This window comes from Onychostoma macrolepis, chromosome 03 (assembly GCF_012432095.1).
Source record: "Onychostoma macrolepis isolate SWU-2019 chromosome 03, ASM1243209v1, whole genome shotgun sequence".
NCBI classification, from domain to species: Eukaryota; Metazoa; Chordata; class Actinopteri; order Cypriniformes; family Cyprinidae; genus Onychostoma; species Onychostoma macrolepis.
The window spans coordinates 27,421,337-27,448,091 of NC_081157.1; the positions used below are offsets into that span (position 1 = coordinate 27,421,337).

Here is a 26,755-nt window from a genome sequence, read left to right on the forward strand (position 1 = left end):
TGACCTGGAGTTTGGAGCCAGTTGGAGGCGAAACAGAGGATGGTTCGGGCAGTCTGGCTTCAACAGGAGAAGATGCAGAGCCTTGAGACTCATGGCTAGCTGGCTGCTCTGGAGACAGAGCTTCACTGCTGTCCTCATTGAAGTTATAAACATCCAGTTCTCCAGCTGCTGTGTCAAACAAAATACAAAAAAAAAAAAAAAAAAAACCCAAACCAAAACCAGAACAAAAACACCACACAAAACAAAACTATTTAGTAACTTACATTTCCTTTCCTTGGAAATTCCAGTTAATTTGATTAAGCATGAAAATAATACAATATTTAATTGTTTTTTACCAACGTCAACAGGCAGAATGTTCTTCTCCACCAGTTCCATTGGTCCGGGCCTCTGTGCAATCTTCTCATTGAGGTCATCTGCTAGACGCGCTCTCTTTAGTCTCAACTGAGTGGCTTGCAAAGAAGGCTCTGCGTGGGTTTCTGAAATACAAACACAACATCAGATCATACTGTACTAAAGCTGCGAGATAAATTAAGTATCCAGGAAGTGAAACAAAAAAAGACTCATTTTTAGCTCTTAAGCGCATTGTCAATCATGTGCGTACCTTGTAAAATGTGCATACGCACAAGTTCAGCGCGGTCAGGTCTGCTGCGGATTTTATGCTTCAGGAAATTCTCAGTCTGTATGACGAAAATGCAATATGAATAAACCAATTAAGAATTTCCATGAAATTAGAGATGTTCCGATACCCTTTTTCCCTTCCCGATACCGATTCCTAGGCTCAGGGTATCGGCCGATACAGAGTACTGATCCGATACTGTGTATCTGGTTATACAGCTGTATGTACTACTTACTAGCCCTGTATGAATTGATACAATTATTTTATGGTGCGCTTCACCATAGATAGATAGATATAGATAGTCTGGCGAGTAAACAAAAAATATATTATATAATGTTTGGAAAAAATTACACTCTTAACATCAGTCAGTCAAGCATTATAATTATATTATGATAATCAAGTATTATTTATTGATAGAACTTTAGCAATTAGAATTCAAACTTGGTAACCATGTATGAATGCATATTAGTCTTCTAGTCGTCTTAGTCTGTTTCTGTAAAAATGGGGAAAAAAACTATCAATAATACTGATAAGATAATAATAATAATCATACTATGAATTCTAAGAACAATATAAACGCACTAAGGATTAATGAGCTGCTGGGTTCATGAATATTAAATCACGTTGTCTGAGTTTGCTCGAACTGATTTGCTGAAATCAAAACAGGGACGATAATAGGTGAGCGCCAGCCAATGAGATTGTCATTTGCGCATTAGCTCCGCCTACTACCAGAGAACCCGGCAGTTAAACTGAAGAATTCCAAAGGAACTCCGTTATTTTGACAGGAAAATACAACAAAGAATATCGTTTACATACCATTCGGAATTGACGCGCTACATGTAAAAGACTCTCTCTCTCTCTGCGTGTGAGAAAAAAAGCAAAGCGACGGCGAGTCGTGCACGTCACACTAGAGCTTATGGTGCGTCAAATACAGGTGCGCTGCGCATTCATTCAGATGATCTGAAAAATAGATCGCTTGACGGAGAGAGAAACTCTGAAGCGCTCAGTCAGAGTGTTCGGCGAGTGACAATATATCTGCGCTAAACTTATACATAGCCTCCAACTCACATACTGGCGAGTAAAATCTGATTATTTATCAGCCAGTGGCTAATATTAGACATCATTTAGTCGCTCAGGGTGAAGATTTAGTCACATATGCAAGTGATTTACTGGCAATGTGCTTGCACGTTTGTACTTCTTCGCTTCTTCAAAGAATTTATTTCTGTTTTGCAGCGTTAAGCAAAGCTAGCGCGCATAACTATAGGTCTTGTTTAAGAAAATGGTATCGGATCGGTACATGGGTTTAAGTACTCGCCGATACCGATGCCAGAATTTTTTGTGGTATCGGTGGAATTTCCGATACTAGTATCGGAATCGGAACAACCCTACATGAAATACATGTGGTATTGTTCTCACAGCACTATAGTAGCTGTCAAATGTTGATTTCTAGAACACAGGGTGGCTGATGGCCAACAAAGTTTAATATACCATGTAATTAATTAACTCCGTATGAAATAATAATGTAAACAAATGTTGAATTTCTTTACTCAGACTCATGACTTTAGCAAATTAAATGATAAACACATATAATGGAACTATCGTGATTTTTAGATAACATTATATTATTAAACCTGTGTAAAGTCCAGTTCACTAATGTGTAAGAATATTTCTGAGTCTTACCCTTGCCCTCTCCAGACTTCTAACCTGCCCGTGAAAAGCTGCAGGTGTCTTCAGCGCTGGAAAGAAAAATATATTCAAAGCCTTCATTTCAAAACAAGAAGTCAAATTAAATTATTTAATACCCTGTTATATAATACATCACGTTTTCATGGAACAAAGCTTTTTTAAACATTTTGCTGTTTAACTGCTGTGTGCTAAACTACTTCTGCTTAAAGAAAAGTTCATGCAGTTATACCCTGAAGGAAAATCTAAGATTGTCTTGTCTACTTAAGCTGAACTAGAAAGTCATAATTTTGATCCACTTTAGAGAATGTGTGCATGAAAATTTGTAAACTAAAAGGTGTTTTGTTAGACTTGTGCATAAAACAAAAGTCAATCTGCCAATGGTTAAAGAAAAATACAATTAATTCAAGATATACTCTCTCAAAACAAGTCTAATCATTTTATGTAATTTTCCTTTGAGTAAACCATGTTTTGACCATTTTAAATATTGTTTACATTTTTTACTGGAAGACCAAAATATTAGTTTTTTCTCAAATATTTCATAAATAAATATTGAAGAAACATTTCTGCTATGAGCATTTCAGTGGGTGTTGAACGGTCATCTACATCCATGGTCAACAGGAAATTAGCGTTCGGTCACAGTTGCTGCTGGCTTGATTAGCTTTAGTTAATTAGTTGACAAGACATTAGTTGCTCACCCTGATTAGTCGTATATCACTAACCAAGAGTGGCCTCTTAAATAGTCTGCTGCTCTTACAACAACACTTTCAGGAAAGGTATAAGCCTGACATTAATATGATTAAAGAATGCAAGAACTGGTCATTGTGGGAGAATCCGAGCCATTAAGCATTGACTAAAGCCCGGGAGGTAACCACAGATCTTGCTGAGCAAAAGTGCAGGCCCAGTCGCTGACTCACTCTTGTTACTCTTGGAACTTGGACCGTGACGTTAGGGGCCCTATACAGACGGCAAGCACTGAGTGAGCAGGACAGCTCCTGCTGTTCCAGACAGACATCAGTCACACCATTGTTCTATCTCTCCTTCCTTATCAGTTTGTATCCTCAACAGACGCTTTTCTTTTATTAGAACTGCTCTCCTTACCGACACGCATAACTTACTCCATCACCCTGCCATCAAAAGGGTGATCTACAAACAAAACCGTTTCTGGAGGTAAATGTGTTCCACTTTATGAAGAATAAGTACAGTGTGTGTGCAGAGCTTAGGTGATAACATGAGCGGCACTGTGTTAATGATGCTGGAATAGGAGTTAAAATAACAAGGAAGTAGATCATTTGACTAACAGATTTTTTCATGAAAGTCCACAGCATGTAGGCTGAATTTGTCTAAACATTAATAGTTGACATTTGAGCGTTATGTTTCCATGAAGCATGCATACTCACGTGGCATGATGCCCTGGTCTGCGAGCTGCTCGCGTGTGCGCCTCTGCTGTAGTCTTAACTGAAGCACTGTGGAGGAAGCAAAAACAGAAAAGTTACACTTCGATGAGTTTCTACTTTTAAAGGGATAGTTCACCCAAAAATAAGACATTTGTTTATCTTCAGAACACCAATTAAGACATTTTTGATGAAATCCGAGAGCTTTCTGACCCTGCATAGACAGCAATGCAACTGACAAGGCCCAGAAAGGTAGTAAGGACATCATTAAAATAGTCCATGTGAAATAAGTGGTTCAACCTTAAATTTTACGAAGCTACAAGAATACTTTTTGTGAGCACAAAAAACAACAAAAAAGACGTAATTCAGCATTATTATGCCTTGGACGTGTCAGTTGCATTGCTTTCTATGCAGGGTCAGAAAGCTCTCAGATTTAATAAAAAAATCTTAATTTGTGTTCCGAAGATTGCAGACATTGCACACGGAGTCCGAAATTTTCGTATGCGTTTTTTCGTATTCATAATCCTAAAAATTCGTCACACACAGAAACCTTGCACACTGAGTCCGATGCGTATTAATTAATCCGTTGTGAAAAAATTCGTAAAAAACAGTAGCCTACTAAATGAAATCAAGCATTGAGGATGATTTTGTTGTCCTCTCGCTTCTTATAAAAAAAGAAAAAGAAAGGAAATATTGGGCCCATTCAATCCTAAAATATAGAGAGGACAGAGAGTTCCCCCTACTTATTAAGGAGCAGCGGGATTATCACGGGCGATTCAAAGTTTACTTCAGGATGTTAATGGCTCAGTTTGATGCTTTGCTAGTGATACTAGAGCCACATATTAAAAAGACGACCACCAATTTCTGTGAACTCTGTGTGCAAGGATCTATATACAGCTTTGTGCTGCGAGACGAAGTGGATGAACTTGACAATCACCATTCTGGATTTTGGCGTTCACTTGTAGGTGGCTCTGAACAGTCAAAATACCTCTCAAAATGCTTGCCACTGATGCGAAAAATGCAAAAAAAAAACAAAAATAGATTCCGATCCGAATTTTGTGACGGCGAAAACTTCGGAGGCAGTGTGTAAACGTGATTGACATAACGTGAGGTCATATTTATTTTTCAACGTGTGAAAATTTTGGACAAAATGACCGTAAAGGATTTTACGGGTTTGGAATGACATGAGGGTGAGTAATTAATGACAGAATTTTCTTTAACTAAAACCTTAGAAACTGAAATAAAATATAAATAACTAAAATTTATTTTATTTCAGCAAGTTGCAAAGATTTCCTATTTTCATTTAGTTTAACTTGATATACGTGAATAACTAAAACTGAATTAAAAATTACTAAAAAAAAAAAAAACCAGACATTTAAAAAAATAAAAATGACAAACAAAATTATAAATAATTTAAACTAAAATGAAAACAGAAAACATTTTGTACACTAATTCAAAATAATACTATAATAATATTTTAATGATACTAAAATGATAGCACTGAACTCGAAAAATTTGTTTTTTACACCTCAGGTTCACAGTTTCAGGGCTGTAACCACCATATTCACGTTTTTTTCCACCGCCAAAGGACAAATATTAATGTGTGGTATTGAGGTATTTATTCTCAAAGCATTACATTATTTCAACTCCCTTGTAGTAAATGTCAAAATCAAAAGTCGAATAGGTATGCATAATTTGAATAGCGAATAATTAATAATAGTAGCATTGCTCAGTTTTGGTGTTTCTGGTAATAAATTATATTGAACTTAATACTTTAAAAAAAATAATCCACAACATTCAATGTTTCACCAAAAATGTTTCTGGGATGAAGGTCAACCCAAGATTTGTACTTCAAATGAAATGTATTAAAAGTTAAGCTTTAAAAAACAAAACAAACAAAAAACAAAAAAAACAAAAAAACAAAACAGTTTTGACCTCAATAGCAAACATACAACAGAATGCGGTTTATAAAAGAGATCAACAACAGGACAGCATCCAAAGCACAAAATAATAAACACTGCAATGGTCCTATCAGCTTCTCGAGGTGATGTCATCTGAACTCTTGGCTTTGGATTTGCTGTCCATACAAAGCGAGATGCAAGGTGTTATGCTTTGGATGAGGAGGCACTGGTGCATTAACAACCAAGAACATCAAAAAGACAAGCGAAAAGGTGAAATGCAGGCCGTTATGCACAGCCTACTACATACACCATGAATGCAATTTCATCATCCTAACATAACAAGACGGCTTGGTTTATACATTTCAAAACACACATGCGTAGGCATGTTGGTTCAAGAGAATAACACCACTCCTCTGCAAACCATTTAAAGAGGAGGATGGTAGTTGATTGTGACAAATGCCCAGCAGACCCCCGCTTCCACCCGTCATCGGCACTGGGAGCACAGAGCCGATCTGATTGGCTGCAGAATAAGGCCTAGCACACCCAGTTCTGCCGAAGTCCCGGGAGAGCGACCACTCTGTCTGACTCACCCCTGCTAAAATAAACCCAGCCGTTGTGAGAACAAGGCCTGGGAAACAGAAGAGTTTAGAAATGGCATTGGGGGTTCGTTAAACACATACATTCTGTATCACAGCTGAATAAAGAGTGGACAGACTAAAGGAGGGGACCAAGTGCCTCTTCTAAAAAACCCCCAACAGCTTGGAACACTCTGTCCCGAATCGTGTTTTCCATTATTATCTACGCCAGGAGGTTCTCTGGTGGGTTTCAATATTAAAGTGGTTATCCATTACAAATCAAGATCCGTGCCACCACCAAGCAGCTTTTTCAGAACAATGTGCCCAATGAAGCTTGATGGAAGAATAATACCAGAATCATCTTCACGTAAGTACGTCGGTACATGACATGCCTGAAGTCATCCCAGTGCTTGTTGAGCTGATGTCATTCCTGATGTTCTCTGTTGAACCCTGACTGACCTTTATCTGGCTCCAGGCCTCTCTCTCGAACTGTACAATAAACAAAAGGCAGCTTATATCCTCGTATGTCTCGCTTCTCTAAAACCCTCTCAAGATTTAGTTTAAAGTTGTCACATTTATCACGGTTCGGCATTTTTTGGGGGGTGAAATCAAGTCATTTCAATTGCAATAGGGTTCAAGTTAATCAAATTCATCACATCAACTATTAGAAAGCCACTTGGTTTAAAAGGGACTTCTGTGTGCGCTTCACTGACAATAAACAAACTTTTTTGTGCCCTCAAAATTTCGCTAATATGACCGCACCTTAACGCAACCAGACGCTATCGTAAATTAAATGAATGTGATGTATTATGGCTACCAAGCCTGTTAATGTTGACTAAACTGAAGCCGTTTAAGAAACACTCTGACATTGACCTGGACTGTGTTGACATTACTGTTGCAAACAATATTTCAGCAGCTCGACAGATGACTGTATCTTCATGGGTGCTTGCAGAGCTCCGGAGGACTGTAGAGACTGTATGATAAATGAATATACCATTTGGTTTACGGTTCACTGATGGGAACCATCCCAATGACCAATAACTCACTTGAAACTCTCACAAGTGAAGCCATATATTAATAACAGTGAAGGCTGTAGAGATATCGTCATGCACTTGAAAGTCTTATTGTTAAGAAACCTGTGAAGAGGTGTTACTCCCATAAGGCATTAAAAGCAGATAAACTTCCTGAACAGGCATGGTTAGCCAGCTAAATGATTAACTGAATGGTGAGGTCATGTTTGGGTGTGAGTTTGAATGAAAACCTAGATATTAATACATTAAATAAAATGATATATATATATATATATATATATGAAAAAAAATATGAAACCAACATCAGACAGCTGAAATAAAACCCTGTACCCTCACCATAACCAACCCTTTAGTCACTTTTTTCCATGACATTTGATCACAGGTCTTATTTGATACAACAACATTTCTATCCACTCCAGATCTTCTCAACATGTGCTCCAGTAATAATTACCAGATGCCTCATTCGGTGTCCTTCACTCATGTTTAGCATCAACTTCCCCATTTTAATTCATGCGGACATGGAATTTTAAAAAGATTTCAAACCATTTGCATTTACCCCTGCAGACACTCAAGGTCTCCACTTCAAGGCAGGCCATGGAGCGGAGAGACGGACTGGAGAGCTGCCGTGTCTGGAGTCCCATGGATTGCTGTGGGAAATGAGGACCGAGGCAAAACGGCAAGATCTGGCAGGAAAATCCCCAGTGTGTTGTTCGATTCCAGACCGATCCGACAAGTTCCTTCACCGGTTCTGCCTCTAGACTGCTTGTGTGAGTGTTTGTGGGCGTGTAGTTCTCAGCGAGAGTCGGCGCTCTCTGCAGCACTTCAGCTCTGGCTCCGTCACTGACTGACAGGAGGCGGGACTACAGAGCTGCAGCTGTTAACCCTCAACAGCACTGAACACTGGTTAAAAACAATAGTCCAAAAGCTAACTTAATCTTAGACACTAAAGAGGAAGCCAATGCAAAAATATACACACATACAACCACAACTTCCCATACTTCTATTATACACTACTTCATTAATTTTGTACCTTTTTTCCCTCTTGCAAACATGTTGTCATGGAACAAAAATGACAAAAACAACCAAGCAGCACCCCAGGGATATCTCTGTTTGTCTCTGTCACTTAGTGTGGACATAAACTATTCATATTCAGGGTTTACAGATGAGAGTCAACATTTAATTTTTCTCATTTGTATTTCAGCAATCCGCCTTTCTAATAAAGCACTATGTGTCTCATGGGGATTCAAGCAAAAATGCCATTAAATTTCTTATCTACATCCAGGGATGTTTCTTTCATAGTCGCTGGGGATTAATATTGCAGAGAGGGAAAGAAAATATTTAAACAAAGCCTATCTGAATCAGCCAAAGTGATTAAACACAATGGAACAGGAACGTCCCGGGGGAAGGGAATAGGGAACGTAGTCCCACTGTGGTCGTGTATGGTTTAGTCTGTAGAGATGTGCAAAACATATTTAGTGAGTGGGATGTGTGAACAAATAATTGGTCCTAAACAAATGTTGGAAGGTTACTTTGGTTACAGATTACAAGTTACCCTTTTCAAAATTTAATAAGTAGTGTAACTATTTCAATTACTTTTCTAAATTTCTAATGAATGTTTTCAACTGTTAATTTTAATCATTTAAATTACATTTCATTTTAAAGCACAGCCACCACAAAATTAGACTTTAGCAGCTATTTTCACTTTGAGATCGTTCGGATTTTTGATTTTGCAGCACTGGAATCCATTTTAATCACTCGCCATTGTGGCAACTCTCAGACAGGTTGTTCAGTGGCAATGTGGATTGATGTAATTGGTAGATGTGCTGCTCAGTAAATTCAAACAAGAGAACCAATCAAAAGCATCAGAATAGCATCGCTTTACTAAACGGCTTTTAAATGACAGGAGGCAGATTCACATCAAAAACAGGCAAAGCAGCAAATTAATACTATTCAACTTAGCTTTCTGCAGAAAATATTCAGATAGGACTTGTTCCTTACAAAGTGTTTACATGCTATGCATTCCTATTTTCAAATACAGCTAAACAGAGTGAATCAGAACAAGGGTCTTGAGACACTTTTAACCCCCTTAAAAATGTTTCTTTACTTTATCGCTTATTGTATTTGATATGTTTGGACTGCATGACCCTAAAGTGAGTCATATTATTATTAACTTGGCATGCTATCTGAAAAATAGAACCCTTAAGGGGACACTCAAAAAATAAAATATAATATAAATAAATTATATTAAATGCAAAGTAAAAGCCAAAAACATCCATCTGCATGCGTACGGTTGCAGTGTTTGTGTTCTACACGGAATTAGTTTAAAAGCTCAACTTTTATAAAATTGTTTTACAGTGTAAATCTAAACAGCACTTACTAAAATATCAAAACTAAAACTACAAAACCATTAATTATCATATTTATAAAAAAAAAAAAAAAAAAGTAAATAAATTAACTAAATTTAGACTCGTTTGCCATTGGATGATATTGTGACACTGTGTATTTTAGCAATAACCCATCCAATAGAGTCTCATGTGAACTCCCTGGACAAACATATCCAACCAAAGATTAGTGTGAAAACAGTCCATTTCCACTCAGTTGTAACGAGACAATACTAAGACTCATGTGTCAATATAATATAACGTGTAGGTCTCCAGATAACTTGTGGGAACATAGTCATAAATGTTTCAGTAGGGGAATTTGTGAAGATTGGTGACGTTAAGTTTCACTACAACTAGACGGGTGGGTTGAAAAGAGGAAGGATGGGTACGGTCTGTCCTCCAGCCGCAGCAGGAACAGATCATGTTGATTCTGGCCAGTGCAACAAAACCTATGAGTTCATAATATCTTTAGGCAGCAGCGAGCAGGAATCAATTACGAGAAAATACAAGAAAAGAGTGTTCCTTTAAAGGTATTTAATTATGCAGTTATTCTGATAAATGACATTTACTCAAACTCATAACTTCGTACATTGAAGCTGATAAAAAGCTGAAAGAAATGCCTTGTATTAGGATTTATTGCGAGTCTCTTTCAAGTTTATCATCTTATGCTGAATGTTATGAGGTGGTCTGTTGCACATTATGTTCTCATGAAGTACACCTTGTACCAGGGCTGTAACCACATGACACTGTGGGTGGTGCTCCCCAAAATTCATAACTGTGGTCGATTGGTTTGGGTTTTCAATGCCACCAATCCCCTCTTCAAAGATTTGCTAACACCTTTGCCTTGAACACATTTCTATCCGGTATCAAAGTAAAACATCTTGGCCATATCCATAACCAAAAATCCTGGACAAAATAAATGAATATAAACAAAAACAATAAACAAATAAATAAAAAAAAAACAGTTGCATTTGACAGTATCATTCTGCTGTCTAAAGACGGTCACAAATCATGAGATTAAGCACAATTGACAGCTATACTTCAAGCTTCTCCTCAGGTTTATAGATCTAAAAATACTCAGATGACAGAAAACAAATACAACTAAACTATTTTCTCAAGTAATATTTTATATTTATATATATATATATATATATATATATATATATATATATATATATATATATATATATATATATATATATATATATATATATATATATATATATATATTATATATATATATATATATATATATATAAACATTCAAATATACAGCTACCTTTGTATGTTAGGAAAACATCATTATATTCGGTGGTCTGTGGAATCCAACCCCCAGTCTAATTATTTAAAAAATAAATATATATATTATTAAAAATCCCCTAATAACCAAGAGATCCTTGGCATGAGGACTTTTATGCACAACCAAGACAACTGAAAAACTAATGGAATTTGTAATGTTGTCTGCATTTTGGCAAAATATTTAGCAAGCAGCAAATGTTGTAGCATACAGTACAAGCAGCACTTGATAAAAATAACTCTAGACATTTGCAGAAGTCAGCAAATAAACGGTAATTCTGAGGTCATGTTAAGTATTGAAGTGTCTAAATGAGTCAGTTTCATATCTATTTCAATGCAACAACCCTGAGAAACTGCTGATTGACACAGGATGAGATGAAGAAAGTCATGTAGTGGGGTCAGAAATACACACATGCCTGGTGGGGTCTTTGTTTACTTCCCTTCTGCACTAAATTACCCAGCAGCCTGAGGACACAATGACATTTTCAAGGGCAATGATGTCCGTAGGGAGGCACATGAACTCTTTCTGCGGTCGGATAGATGTCAAAGTGTACTTCGGAAAGGTTTACTGCCATTCCACCCACTGGGCCATCCCTTTAGTGCAGTCTTATTAGGGTCCATACACCACTAAAACATTTCCAGAATGAAACTTTGGACAGGAATGTGAAAGCCAGACAGAAGGAAAAGACGATAACATCAGAGTGACTCAAAGAATTCAACATCACTTTTTAAAATGGCCAAATGCAAAGAAACGGGTTCACTTGAAAAGGAAAAAAAGAAAAAACAAAACAAAAAAAAAAAAAAAAAAAAAAAGACTACTCGCTCATGTCTTTACAAACCCTTTTGACTGACTTTCTTCCTTGGAGTGCAAAAAGAAAAATTTTAAATAATGCCTGGTTGCTGTTTTCTATAAAATAATTAATGGGGACTTGATTGAAACAAATCATTTGGTTTTGTGAAATAAATGGATTCACAAAAAATAACAAAAACACTCAAAAGAACAATTTGTTCATAAATCAAACATGGCCATTTCTCTCATGAAGGCACTAGGAGGATGTTGCATAGAGCAGTTTTTATTTGACATATTTTGAGCCTGAGAGACCCAGTCCTCATTCACTTATACATCGGCATCATACTGGTTAACTGATAATAGAGATTTTTCTAATTAATAATTGTATGCTATTATTGGAAATACATAATTAAAATAACAGATTTTAGTTTTCAATGTTTTATTCTAAAAAAAGGTTTTATAAAAAATTGAATGGGTAATTTGGTAACCGTTTACCATTTGCGCTGTTCTTCACAGGCAATAAATTAAACCTGTCATAGTAAAGTTCTTCGACAATCAGCTGACTCTTGATATTTCGTTATCGTTTATCCACTTCATGTGCTTGAAATAGACACTGACACATTCAAACTCGTCATCTGAGACTTGTTAATTACTGTAAATATATACAATATTTAAATAATTACTTTTCAGCCTTACAAAACTGAAGCCGGATTATTATTATTATTATTATTATTTATTTGCTGTTTTGGATGAATATTTGATTGGCGAACTTATGGTGCATCACTAGACAAAATAGTAAAGAACTCAAACATCTGCCATTTATCTGTTACGAGCCATAGATCATCTTATAGGTATTGTACAGAATGTTACGTTACTGTATTTTTAAATTATTTTCATTACTTTAAGTGGCCCAAAAATCCACCTTTTGTGTTCCACAAAGGAAAGAAAGTCATAGAGCTTTGGAACATAATGAGGGTGTATAAAGAAAAAAATAATGATTATTTCTGAATGATGAACTGTTCCTTTGAGTTTCAGCCAAACGAAAACCACAACATGACTGCAAGCCTAAGAATCCTCTATATCTGAGGCTTTAGGCAATCATATTTGACGCAAAATCTATCACATTAGCTTACCAGTCGTGCACCCTAACATGAGCCAAGAACACTTTGGAAAAGAGTTAAAGGGAGCACTTAAGACATGATTACATGTTGGCATTCACACGCAATTCCTGTGCAGTTCCCAACGTCTTACCACAAACAAATTTCTCAACCTTCTGGCAGGCCTTATTTTCTCAGTGTCAAATCGGGGCGGTAGTTTAACGGATGAGGAGGAAATAGGAGCTTGGGAGCAGAGTTATGGCCTACGGGCCTGACCAAATGGGCTTACTCACCGTTCTTGCGCTCTTTAATGGGTGGAAGGCTCTGAGTGGGCTGCAGAGACAATTCCTCCAGGTCATGGGTCACCGCTTCGCTCCGTGGGCTCGGCACCAGAGCCCCCAGTGCGCCCGAGTCGCCCTCCACTCCCAGACTCTCCTGGGGCTCCATATCTCCTCAGGGGGAGAGGCGAGGGTCTCTCCCTGGAAACTACCACAGCGGTACAGACGACTGGCGGGAATCTCGGACTACACTCTGCCAGAAAAACAGGGAAAAAACAAAAGGCTTTCAAGTGTTTTGCAGCCCTCGTAAACATTAGAAAGCCCTAACGGAGCTTAAAGTTGTTGTTGTTGGGGTGTGGTGGCAAAACTAATTTACTAGTATGTGGTTGATTGATAATAAATTTTAAATGGGCCAGGAATGTGGCTCAAAGGTTAATATATCCATTTGTATCACATTGCTGATATCCAAGATACATTTTGTTGTAAATTGGTGATGGTACACTTAAAAATAAGCTCTTCTTTTAATAGCTTGATCGAAATCTGACCAGCCAACCTCCCAACCTTGAACCATCCACTCCCATGTATTTATTCAAGTACGTTTGATGGTCCTCCCAGTTAACCTATAAAAGAAAGCTCTTAAATCCTTATGGCTGATGTTTAAAAGTGCAAGTTGTACAAGTCTTGTTGTGGCTCCAATCCAAGACAAGTTATACGGGAGTATATCCAGGCAGCACGTCTGGCCCAGCTGTTTAATGTGTTATTCTGACAGATGCTTTACATCCTAGTACACAGAAAGGCCACTTCAGACAACTTTGTCTGTAATATCTGCTGCTCGATCTAATTTTGCAATGTACTGCGTTTGAAAATATATGTAACCACATTTCATGGTTAAGACATGGAGATTTAAATATTTTAAATGACCACAGGGCTCCATAAAGTACAAGACATGTAAAATTCAATGTCACACTGCAAATTTATGATCAACATATCAGGAATACATGTGTGGTTATGCTAAAAGTGATGCAGACTAGTGATGCACATTAGTGACTTGCCCTAGTTAGGCTAAATACCCATAACTAAAACGTATTTTAACCTGCCTTGCATTTACAATTTCAAAGTCTATTAAATCTAAGAAAAAAATAAAACATTCCATTTAAAAAAACTGCTTTAAAGACATTTTATTGGCTGTAGTTCTATTACTGGGATGCTGAACTGATATTTCTTAATTACATTATTTCTAGCATTTCAACAATACAATGTTATAAAAAATAACTAGCGAACACTTTAATGTAAATTTTCACGATTCGGTGGCTCCAAAATTATTTGGACTACACAATACACAGACAAACAAAAAACGGTGTAAGTGCTGTATATTTGTATATGATATATGTGGTATATTAGCCTATACATAAATATGCGACAAAGACAGACTTCTGTCCATATAAAGTTCAATCAATAATTAAGAATGGTTCCGAAAATGTGAAGCTAATTCATAATAAAGCTCTATCATTATCTGGTTCCATATGCATTTTGGTTTGAAATTTTTAATGCAATGAAAAATAAATAAATAAATAAATATTGAAGGGTTACAAATATGCAAGTAGAAAAAAAAGTTTCAATCTTTTGATTAGTTTATCAAATATATCTCAACATTTCACTTAATTGGATTCTTAGACTCTTCTATTGAAAGGATGAAGACATATGCTTCTCTTTGGAATGCTATAAAATGAATTTGATATGCATTGTGCATGATGTCTTCTCAGAAAGCTCAGTCTGTTCTTTTTCCAGAAGGATGAGAACTAAAGAGGCAGCATAAGAGCAGACAGACAGACTGATGGGCTATGGAGCTATAGGTATCCAGCTATGCAAATGCTCCTGTCAAAGACTAATCCTGTACTTGGCCGTTCTATCCATCCATGCCAAGCTGAAGACAAAGTGGAGTTTGGCAAAACCACAGCATCAGCTTATTCTACCCTGACAGAGTCGGTCTGGATTGCTTCACATAGAGATTTTAGTCTCAGTGGAAGGATGGAGGTTTGCCTATGTGCAATGTGATGGACTGGACAAAAAAACCCATATGAAAGAGGGTTTGTTTTGTTGTGAAAGAAGACTCTTGCTTCGCTGATGTCCCAGAAAACACCCACCGCCTTCTCATGGTGGTGCCCTTCTCTCTGGAGACTTCAGTTCAGCATTGCTGAGAACAAGCACAGGCGCATCCCTACGGGTACATGCTTTTGTTCTGAAGCCATGAGTCTCACGACAGCCAATGAGTGATTACGGGTTGGCGTTGACTTGGCACAAGTGTTCAAAACATCCTCTGCCCACTATACGGTTATCTAAAAAAAGTCTTATCTAGTTTCTATAACAGCCGCCATAAATAAAAAGCTCTTGTGACATTATTACAATGCTAACGTGATGTGGAGCACTTGAGTGGTGCAGCATACAAAATATAACCATGGTGTACCAGGGCTGGGCGATATGGCCTAAAAAAAGAATGTTTTCACAACAAATCCGATTTACGATTTAAATCGATTTTTTTCCACCTACTTAAAATCAATCTGCAGATGACGAAGAAATTGTTCAAAACAAGTTATAATTATTTTGTTTTGATTTTTCCCTTCTGGGATTTGATCTGGATTTCCCCCTTGGGGTTAAAGTGAAATCAGAAACAACAAGCCAAAAAGACAAGATGGCAGGCCCAGCCATTGTAAACAGAGAAAACGTAACATAACATAGAATGATGTGACCCTTTTTGATACGTTTTCTTTAAACACAAGTTTAAACATCTTGCTATTCAGTAGATAGGAGGTAGTTCTGATTAAGTGCAAACAAAACATTCAACAGCATTAAATATCAGTGACTGTAGGTTGTTTTTTGGCTGGTGTGCTTGTGCTGCCGCGGTCTTGTTCATTTCGTAGGGCACAACATCTCTCCTACTCAGCAGAATGCCTCTGTTTGAGGTGCTGCAGTAAACTGCTACCTTTGCTAGCAACAGACACACTTTGCAGGGGGTGTTGTTTGTTCTGCGTCTGATGTGGGTGTGTCTCACTTGTCCTTAAAAGCTGCGAGCTCATTGATCGCCCCCTGGTGGCTGGCTGCAGTACAGGTCATAAACCCCGCCCTCTCCATGTAAACGAATGGGACTTCAGTCAAAACCAAAAAATTGGTTTCGCTTCACTTTTCTATAGTGGAAACAGAGTAAGGAGAGATGACTGAGGATGATGACAACTGATTTGCAGATCTTGGAACACCACTGACAAACATCAAATCTTGTAAAATGTGTAGTAAGTACTGCCGCAGTATGTGCGATCGCGAATCTCGAAAGTGAAAGTGAAACTAAAAAGCGATCGTGCATTCAAAAGCAGTTTCAATGCCTGGAATAATAGCGGCTCCCTGATTCCCGCAATTTTATATACAGTATGATGATTACCCAATGATAAAACTGCGAGAGAAAGTATTGAAATATTCGGAACTACGGGAGCATCGGCGGATGTTAAAGAGAAAACCGATTTTCATTCAAACAAGTCGATATGAACTACACATTCGATTTTATCGATTTAACTTGAATGTGTACTGTGTGTTTATATATACATAATAAATATACACACACAGTAAATATTGACATGTATATTCATATTCTTATATTTTAATATAAACTATATTATGTAAATATATTATATTATGCTATGTTATGTAAACGGTGACACATCATACCTAAAAATTCTTCATACAGTGGACTACCAGTAAAATAGATATCTGGGAACAAAAATTATTAAGACACTTTGGCCTGACCATGTTTTGCTTAAGTGTTTTTTGCTTTAATTGCTACTGCAAATTTTCACACCACAAACTGAACAAAATTAAGCATTGCTTGGTAATTGGTTGACCTAAATTGGTATTATCTAATTGTGTACTTAAATTTAACAGCTGACGGCTTTTCAACCCAATTCATTACATACTTTCCTATCAAAGTTATCTGACATTAAGATGAATTTGTTCTGTCACAGTTTAACTTGTCATACTTTATTACCATTTTCTGTACTATAGCAAATAAACTGATAATGTGAGACATGTTGAAGGTGCCTGAATAAATTTTGGTTTGACTGTATACACACACATGTATGTGTATTATTTTGCCAATGTAAACATTATATATAGTCCTACATATACATATATTTTTAGTATGCATGTAAATAAATAATATACACATACATAAAATAATTGAATTTATAAATATAAACATAAAATTAAATAAATTAAGAGATGAATAAATAGTGTCATAATACAAAGCTTCATGCAACAATCAATCATGCAATATCAATCATAAAAATCCATCCCAATTTAACTTACAACTGTCATTTTAATCCTAACTGCTCGTTCAAATGATTAAATCCTTTTTGAATGAAATCTACAATGGGCTACATTAAAATCATTAGTAATTCTACTTCCCTTTAAATAAAATACACCATGGTGGACAACAGACCAAAGAAAACCAGTTTATGCTATTAAAAAGCTTTACAACTTGCTCAGATAAAAATGACAACTCCCGCACAATACCCTTTAATTCTAATCTGTCCTTGCAGATGATTTACCTGTCAAAAGAGAAGGTTGCTTTGTGAAATGAATGCTCCTTATGAAGATCACTAGGTCATGGTGCCTGTGAAACAGAAAAGGAATATTCTGTCATAAGATGAAACCGAACAACAGCAGGTCGAAGTGACATAGCAGTTTTCTATAGGTAAAAGCATAAACTTTGTACCTCATCCGGCTGCAAAACAGCACGTGAAGAAGAGGGCAAGGAAAGGGAAGGGTTGGTTTGCACCTAATCAATGCAGTTGCTGTAGAAACGCTAATCTGCCTGTGTGCTGATTAATAGCTAAACAATAGGATGACAGATATTTATGGATGTGTGCCACTCCACAGAAGAGGCCATCAAGAGATATGGAAAACAAGCTTATGAGAGTCTGCACTCAAGCTTCAAACACAACCTCCGCAAACAAGGACATTAATATTCATTAAAGCACAAGACAAACATTCAGCTGCTGCTCTCTACGGCACAACTGAAATTCTGTGATTATTTTTTTCATCATTACTCCGGTCTTCAGTGTCACATGATCCTTCAGAAATCATTCTAATATGATTATTTGCTGCTCAAGAAACATTTATTATTATTATTATCAATGTTGAAAACAGTTAGCTGTTGTACATTTTTTTTTTCAGTATTCTTTGATAAATAGAAAAGTTCAAAAGAGCAGATTTATTTGAAATAGAAATCTTCTGTAACAATTGTAATTTATTTACTGTCAGTTTTGATCAATTTAATGCATCCTTGCTGAACAAAAGCATTAATTTCTTTCAAAAATGGTGATTGATCCCCTCTGCAGAAATATTCACCAGTTTCATCTTCCACATCTATTATTATTGATTTCTTTGATGAACGCATAAAATATCCTAAATATGTGGACTTGAGGACTTCATTCTTGTTGAGTTCACAACTGCTTTCAATGGAGAGCAGAGAAAGCAGATTAAGTGACTCAGTGAACACTGTGATCTTGTTATCTTGTGCAAATTAAAAACAACAGGTTGATGAATGTCTTAACTCTTCCAGACACACAAGCTCCGATGACTTGACTAAGCCTTGGCTGGCTTTCTTGCCTACTCAGATTCCCTGCTCTCAATCTTATTCATCTGAGTTGAAAGACTTTCGGCTGTTTTCTCGCTAAGGATCAGCGGTAAGCCCCTCTCAGTGACACTATGACAATTCATCTTAATCCAGCACAATTTTGAAACCTCAAACAGAATTACATATATGATTTTGAAGTGGAAACTCAGGCAAAATGGGGACATCACTGCACCGCTGACTGCCAGTAAACTCAATGGTCGGTTCACTGGATTCTTTGCGTTGGGATGCATTTTCACTCCACCTAGAATAGGAAGTGAAGATGTGCATGACTGAGAAGTCAGTGTAAACAACTTCTCTCTCCATACGGGGGGAGATTGTGGCTGAAATTTAAACTAATATAAAATCACACGCCGTAATAGACTTAAAACATTCATTTCGCAATGAAAGCTGGAAAAAAAGAAAAAAGGGATTGCCGATGGGAGTGGAAAGTTCTGTTGATGATCTACTGAAAATGCGCAAATTAAAGAACACAGATGCAACTAATTTCCATAATGACCAATGCAATCTACCAAGAACAGCACAAATTAGCAACGATCACAACCATGTCAAGCACAAAATGGGATGAGTGTGATTTAAATAATTAGGGCCCTATGAAATCCATTTTATTTTTTCCCAAATTCAGTTTTTTTTTCCATTTTAATTTTTCTAGACTACGTTTTAATGGTTAAATAAATTTTATTCGTCAATTAATTGAAATCATGAATCTTACAATATTAAACAGCAATTTATTGAAATGTTTACCAAAAAATTTAATATTTGGCCCAAACTAAATTATTAAATTTAAATAAATGTAAATGTATATGTATATGTATATGTATATGTATATGTATATGTATATATATATTTTTTTTTTTTTTTTTAATTTATTTTCCTCAAATTCAGTTTTACCAAATTTTGGATTCCATTTTAATTGTTTCATTAAATATTAATTATCAAAAGCATCTCTAATTAATTGACTTTATATTAAAAAAGTAGTGATTTATTTAACTGGTAAAAACATTTTTCTGGTAAATATTCCTTTAAAAATAATGTTTTAATAATCATTTTATTATTAGTAGTAGTACCATCATTACATTAAGTAATATTTCCGACACGGTTTCTTCAAGTTAAACCAAACTTTTATTTGACGGGTTGCTGTGAAGACCTTTAGGTTTCTGTTTGTATGAGATATGACAATTGTTTTACTCGAAAGAAATGGTAAAATGCTCATGAATTGACAAGTCTATATCGCGTTTTACTACTTTTGATGTATCCATCTAAAATGTCAAATTCCATGACATTCTGCGTTATAAATTCTGTTTTATGACTGAAGTTCACGATTCCGTCCATGTTTTTCATATCGCAAAAATCATAGGGCCCTAAATAATTATGCAAATACCAGTAAATTGACAACTGCAAAGAGTTAATCATGTTGCATGATTTATTTAAAGGTGAAGTGTGTAAATTTTAGTGGTGAGGTTGCATATTGCACATAGAGAAGCTACAGAGGCCGACACAGGACAAAGATGTCGTCGTCTGAGACGATGGTTTCTTTACAAAGATAAAATTAAGGAATTATATTTATTTTATTATTATTCAGTAAACCAATGTTACTGCGAATATTATTGTTACTGGTTCATCATTGTGTCAGTATTTTATTCGCAAGAACAACATGGTGACGAAATGCGCTCTGTAGAGTAGGGTGTCAGTTTAGGGCTACTGTAGAAACATGGTGATGGAAAATAGCAACTTCCATGTAAGGGGACCCGTGGTGTATGTAGCTAGAAATTGCTAATTCTAAGGCAATCAAAACATAACATCCATTATGCAAGGTTTTCATACACCTCTGAAAACGTGTATATTATAGGGGTGGCTCGACCACGTTTTCAGAACCGATCCCGATACCAAAAATTATGAGTATCTGCCAATACCGATATAGAGCCGATACCTGGGCAGTTATTTTTGTACCTCAATGCGTGTTGACCTGATCATGACTTTTGTTACACAATCTACTAAAACAGACAACTTTATTGTAAAGAAAAAAACAAATGAATGGATATACAATTATAATCTGATAATCTCATTGTTTTCAGAGAAAAACATAACACACTAAACAGCTGAGTATCGCTCACTAGATATTCAAGCTGTTCTGAACACAACAAAGCCCCACAGAACCATGCGGCTTGCTGCAAATGAAAACAATGTGTGTCCTCAAACCGGCTCAAAATATTCTCTGATAGAATATCTCTGGATAAAATCAAAGTCTGAAGATGAAAAATACAAAACCATCATAAACTACGCAATTTTCTGTGAAATCTGTCAATTCCGACTGGCCAAAATCTTTACACTGCTTCTGGCTTTCGGGAACTATCGTCAACTCAAATCAGGGCAAAAATTGTGTAGTGTATTCCAGCCTGAAGTCTCTTAATGGAGTCTGTTATGTTAAATGGAAAAAATCCTAGGTGAGTTTCTCAATTGGGTTTATTAAAATAGTTAACAGTTGTTCTGTCAAGTCCAAACACCGATCCAAGTGGTGTTTGGCGCGACATATTATGGCCGTATTACCGCATTACTACACAATGAGAACTTCTCTTCACACAAACACTGAATGACTCATCCACAGTAAACTGGAGGGGGTCAGCTGTGCTGCTAAATATAGCTGTGAGACCGGCCAGAATAAGCATCAGAAATAAAAAAGAAACCCCTCCAACGCTTTTCCATGTGTGCGTGGAGAACGCAGGCATCAGGAGTCAGCACAAAGAAAACACTGTGAGAGCTGCTTGAGTGAGGAAAGGAAAGAGAAGGGGGAAAATTCCTTTACCATTCCCAAAAATGATCCCACATTTTTAACTTTCCCAGAAAGCCAGCTAATTCCCAAGAGGCTGTCCCTGAGCACAGCGCACATGGCCTTTGCCCATCCCACTTCCCCTCATGCCATTGGCCCAGCACAGGGAGTCAGTAGCGAGGGATCAATAAACCAGAAATCAAAATAGCTTGCTGTCAACCACTTGGCATTTGATGGGGTTTATTTGATTGAATTTAAAATCACCAAAAGATGCAGATTTACTTAAAAGTGATGCTCATCAAGGATGCAATTTAAAAGCGGGCTCTCTGGCTCCCACGTGACCATACAATTACTTCTCAGAATCTACTTGCCATTTTTGACAATATGATTCAACCCAATTAGCAAGACATGCAGTTACAATATGTTTTTATGAGATTTCCTTGAAACTACATTAGCACAGACCTTATGCATCTTTTTCAGAACAGCAGATGTTTGGCAGTCTGATTCATGGTAGCTTACCAGTTTCATCAAGCAACAATGTGGCAAACAATGACATAAACTTGTTGATCATTTCGAACAATGGCCAGAGTGATGAAATAAGCGGTTTCATGGCGTTCTTTTTGGGTAAACAAACATATCAACACGAGACATCAGTGCTACAGTTTCTCCACTTCAACAAACTGGAACAATGACAGATGGGTCAATGACAAAATAGTTTTCAAGATAAAATATGAAAAAAATATTTTAAAGATCTATGTGCCTACTTCTATGTATTCATGTGGTTTTTAAAACCTTTTTATATTCAATTTTCATATTTTTCACAGCATTAAGATTTAAATTTTCAACAAAGGTTTAACATGACTGTAAAATGTCATGTGGTATAACCAGTATGTGCGATTGCAAATCTTGAACGTGAAAGTGAAACTAAAAAGCGATCAAAGCAGTTTCATTGCCCAGCATATTAATAGTGGCTCCCTGATGCCCGCGTTTTATTTACAGTATAATTACCCAACGATATAACTGCGCGAAAAAGTATTGAAATATATATTTTCGCTGTGTGAGCTACTGAAATGAGCCTCAATGTGAAACAGCCAATCAACATTATTAATCATGACCCTTCCAAATAAGGTAATAACAGACCATTTCATTCTAGGGACAAATCCTAGGGTTTTAAATGCACATGTAAAATTGTTTCTGGAGAATTTTTGGCCTTACCTAGGCCACATATCTTCTATGTAGATATCGGAGACACATTTGGCACATTTAAAGGAATAGTTCACCCAAAAATTTAAATCTGCTTAATATTTACTCACCCTCAGGCCATCCTAGATGTGGATGAGTTTGTTTCTTCATTAGAACAGATTTGGAGAAATTAGCATTACATCATAAACAATGGCTTGAAATGAAGACGCCTCGATGGATTTGTTTCTTACAAACATGCAGCTTTTCATTTCACACCATATTAATTGATGGACTGTAGTCGTGTGGATTATTATGATTATTGTGTTTTTATCAGCTGTTTGGACTCCATTCTGATGGCACACATTCACTTCAGAGGATCCATTGGTGAGCAAGTGACGTGCTAAATTTGTCCAAACTCATCTACATCAGGATAGCCTGAAGGAGAATACATTTTCATTTCATTTTTGGGTGAGCTAGTCCTTTAAATATATTCAAGGAAATAAAAAAATGTAAATCATATATCATTAATTTTTGGGGAGTCACACCACATAACATTTTGCAACCTGAACTTTGTCATGCAATAAAATCATCTGATAATTTAAGAGATTTCCTGTTTTACGTCATTTTCCTGCATTAAGTTGCACCAAATGACTTTGATTTGGCAGACGATATTTATATTATTTAACAATACATACTGACAACACTTTCCCATTCTGTAATATATTAAAAGGAGATGGTTCAGAGAGAACAGATATATGACATGTCATTTTGCGCAGTCTTATCAGACCGCATCCCACACAAGTTCGTTGACCATTTGAGAAGCTTAAATTTTGGTTGGCAGTGCTGACTTACTAATTACGTTGACGGCTTTTGATCTAAGGACACCTGAGCTTGGATATGAATCTGGTTCATCAGCATCAAAGCCTGTGAGGTCGCATCACATGACATCTCAGTGGAATGTTATTGTGTCATGTGAGCGGGGGGAAACTTACTTGTCCTGATTCTCTTTTTACGAGGCATCCGTTTGAAATATGAACTAAAAAAAGCCAGGAAGATGTTTAGTTTAACGGAACAGTGATATCTACTCAAGCAATGACCTCATTCTTATTTGTGAACTTTAAACTACAGTTCTAATGCACAAAATAACATTTACCCGATGATAACAGGTAACGAAAACAAGCTTAAGGCCGCACACTTTAAGTCAAACAGGCAATGCAGCAGATTAAGAAAACAATGTCCAGACCACCAGGGACACATCATGCTTACAGCCACTATAAATACCAGGACCTACAACTTTCAAGTCCAGCTGTAGTCTAAAGGTCCCGTCTTAACTATAGACATGTGGACATTGACCAGATGATGGAGGGTAGCATCAAAACACTGCCCGTTGTTTTACACAAAGTCAAAGAATTCCTTTAAATTAATTCACAGACAGAGAACAGTCCTCACCATTCATCTTTTCAGCACACGCTGTTTGACGGAGGACACATGCATGTGAAATATGCTGTGGTGAACTGACACCTGCGGTGGGCAAGATTCAGCCTGTCATCAATAAAGAAAACTTTATTTTTCAAGTCAACGTCCATAGCATGAGCTATATTTACGTGAGAAGAGACTATGTTGTTCAGAGAATAATATTTGATCATTATAGATTAAATACAAAAACGTGAGCCGAGAAGCTGTGAAAATAAGTTGGCATTTGAAGCTATGCAGGCTAACTGGCATATGGATAAACAATTAAAACACGTGGCTCTACCATTTTAGAGCTGCTTGCAAATATTATTCTTAAATCATAACACACATTCACCATTTTGACAATTCTGTTGGTCTAGTTTGCCTGATATATTTCCATTAATATGACAAGCTTAAATAAATATCAATAATAACAATCTGGTTCATCCAGTCCTGGGTGGTTGTTATGCTCTTCTCGATTACAATGACGGCCAATCGACAGAAACACAATAACAGTATTACTGTAAGTGTACAATGATATTGTAGGTCAATATTAACATATTCAATATTGCAAGAAAAGGTGGCCTACGGTCCATACTATATTTAGGCATAAAGCTGGGCTAATTCAGGATTTTCTACCAGCAGTAGAGAGTAATTGGTCAGGCCTGTGGCAGTAAACACTGGGAGTGTTTTAGGCACCACACCTCTACACAAATCAAACTGAAGCTAAAGGTGGCTACATGGGAACACTCAACAATGCTGCCTTGCAGACACACCCATAATGCCAAGAGTGTGTGCATGCTTAACAATTTTAATGAACTCTCAAGACCGTTTCACTTGTTTATGGTAAAAAAAAAAAATACTCGACTCAAAATGCACTCTGTGACCTCACACCTGTTGAGTTGGAGTGAAGCACACAATTTATTAATTCAGCGGATGCATTTATCTAAAATGACTTTTCTACAAAGTGGAAATGTGTCGTTGTTGCTTTTAGAAGCTATATTTCAGTTTACAGTCCTTACAAATTATTTGTGTTGTATCCTAACAGTAGTCAGGGTGATTTTATTCTTGAATAAAACCAGTGTATAATGATATGCATGCAAGCATTCAAAATTTAATTCAAGTGTAAATGTAGATGTACATTTACATGTAAACATTAAATACATGTATACATGTAAAATTTAGATTTGATATTCATACAATAAGTTTACATGAATTTAAATATTATACACATAATGTATAATATCAATGAACTTTCTATAACAGTGAACTGACGCCACTATTATCAATGTAATGGTGCTTCTAAATTATTCCCTAAAATTACTCTAAAAAGTTCTGAAAAAGTGACATGACACTGTTTCAGCAGAGAAAATATCAGAAAAAAAAAATAATAATAACCCGTATAACAGTCCTTCTGTTAGATAAGATTCAGTTTGTGACTCATTATTCTGAATGATCGCGCAGGTATTTCATATACAAAGTGTCTCTTGCAGTGTATTACAATGACTGGAGTGTCATTCACTCCCTCATACGTGCGGCAGCTACATCTTATAGAAACACACATATGAAACTGTATTAAATATCTTACCGCTTGTTTGGCTTCCAATTTAAACGCGTTCCCTTTGATGACACATCCAGAATACAATACAATTCCGACAGGGCATTTATTTTCTTTCTTTGCTGGAGTAGCAGTTGTTGCTGTGGGTAAAGATGGCCGCTCTTATTGTGTTTAGCCGGTGATGTAATGAAGTCGTGTTAACCCTTCACACAACACTTCCGAAGTCACTGACACCACATCAACATTCAATGCAATCACGAACCTGAATAAAAGTCATTCATATAGTAATTAACATAACATCTTATTCTGAAACATAGACGTAAATAAGTCTACACAGCAGTGCACATAATGCCCAGAGATGTATATATAAAAAAGTGATATTACACTGCTAAGGAGAGATTTTCCATCTCTCTGATGCGCACACTTATGTGATTTAGTCAAATCACGTTAAACTGAAATCTCTGTGATGAAAATTATTAACTGAAATGTATTAAAGATGATTTTATAGATTCTATTTAAATAGGCCTGTATTTATAGAAAGATGTTCTGGATTAAATAATTTTAGGCTTTTAATGTCATAGGACTGGTTATAAGTGTGCTGCTGAGAGATTCATGAGCTCATATCAGTTACAGACCCTGATGTGAACCTTACCCTACTTCGAAATGTCTGTCACAGGTCCAAGTGGGCTCAGCAAATAAACAGTCAAAATTACATAAAGAAAAATAAGATAAAGTAATGAACTAAGATAAGTATGAATAATAATAATACAATAAATATACACTGAATTCTATCTATGTTTTTGTATAACACTGCCATCTGGTGTGTTTTCAAAGTCAGTTCATGCCCGACATGTGATCATTACGAACATGTCCAAATATAATAACAGGAAGATTTCAACAAAATAAAAAAATAAAAAATAAAAAAATAAAAAATAAAAAAGTGGGACAAAATTCAAGCTCCTTGTTGTCACTGAATTTTTAAAACAACATTACTTAGTGTGCTTCCACAAGGTTGTTGCAGTTCAGAATGATAATAAAATAATAGCATGAAACTGCACTGTGTAGAGTGCACTG

General features: G+C 36.3%; 1 protein-coding gene across 7 annotated transcripts in view; it reads right to left on the bottom strand.

The window, feature by feature from the left end:
• The window catches only part of mrtfbb (myocardin related transcription factor Bb), a 40,457-nt gene extending 14,606 nt beyond the window's left edge, over window positions 1–25,851 (bottom strand). The window contains exons 1-9 of one of the 7 annotated variants that reach the window (XM_058770614.1): window positions 25,712–25,851; window positions 17,635–17,699; window positions 16,092–16,224; window positions 13,058–13,295; window positions 3,700–3,765; window positions 2,297–2,352; window positions 602–677; window positions 336–476; window positions 5–168 (exon numbers count right to left, since the gene is read on the bottom strand). In XM_058770614.1, the coding sequence (XP_058626597.1) occupies window positions 5–168; window positions 336–476; window positions 602–677; window positions 2,297–2,352; window positions 3,700–3,765; window positions 13,058–13,211 (657 nt within the window). In that variant the 5' untranslated portion in view covers window positions 13,212–13,295; window positions 16,092–16,224; window positions 17,635–17,699; window positions 25,712–25,851. Of the gene's footprint in view, window positions 1–4; window positions 169–335; window positions 477–601; window positions 678–2,296; window positions 2,353–3,699; window positions 3,766–7,756; window positions 7,975–13,057; window positions 13,296–16,022; window positions 16,225–17,634; window positions 17,700–25,711 lie in introns of those variants that run through there. The other 6 variants (XM_058770617.1, XM_058770612.1, XM_058770616.1 and 3 more) reach the window with 6 other exon arrangements.
• Between the last annotated feature and the right edge of the window lie 904 nt (window positions 25,852–26,755).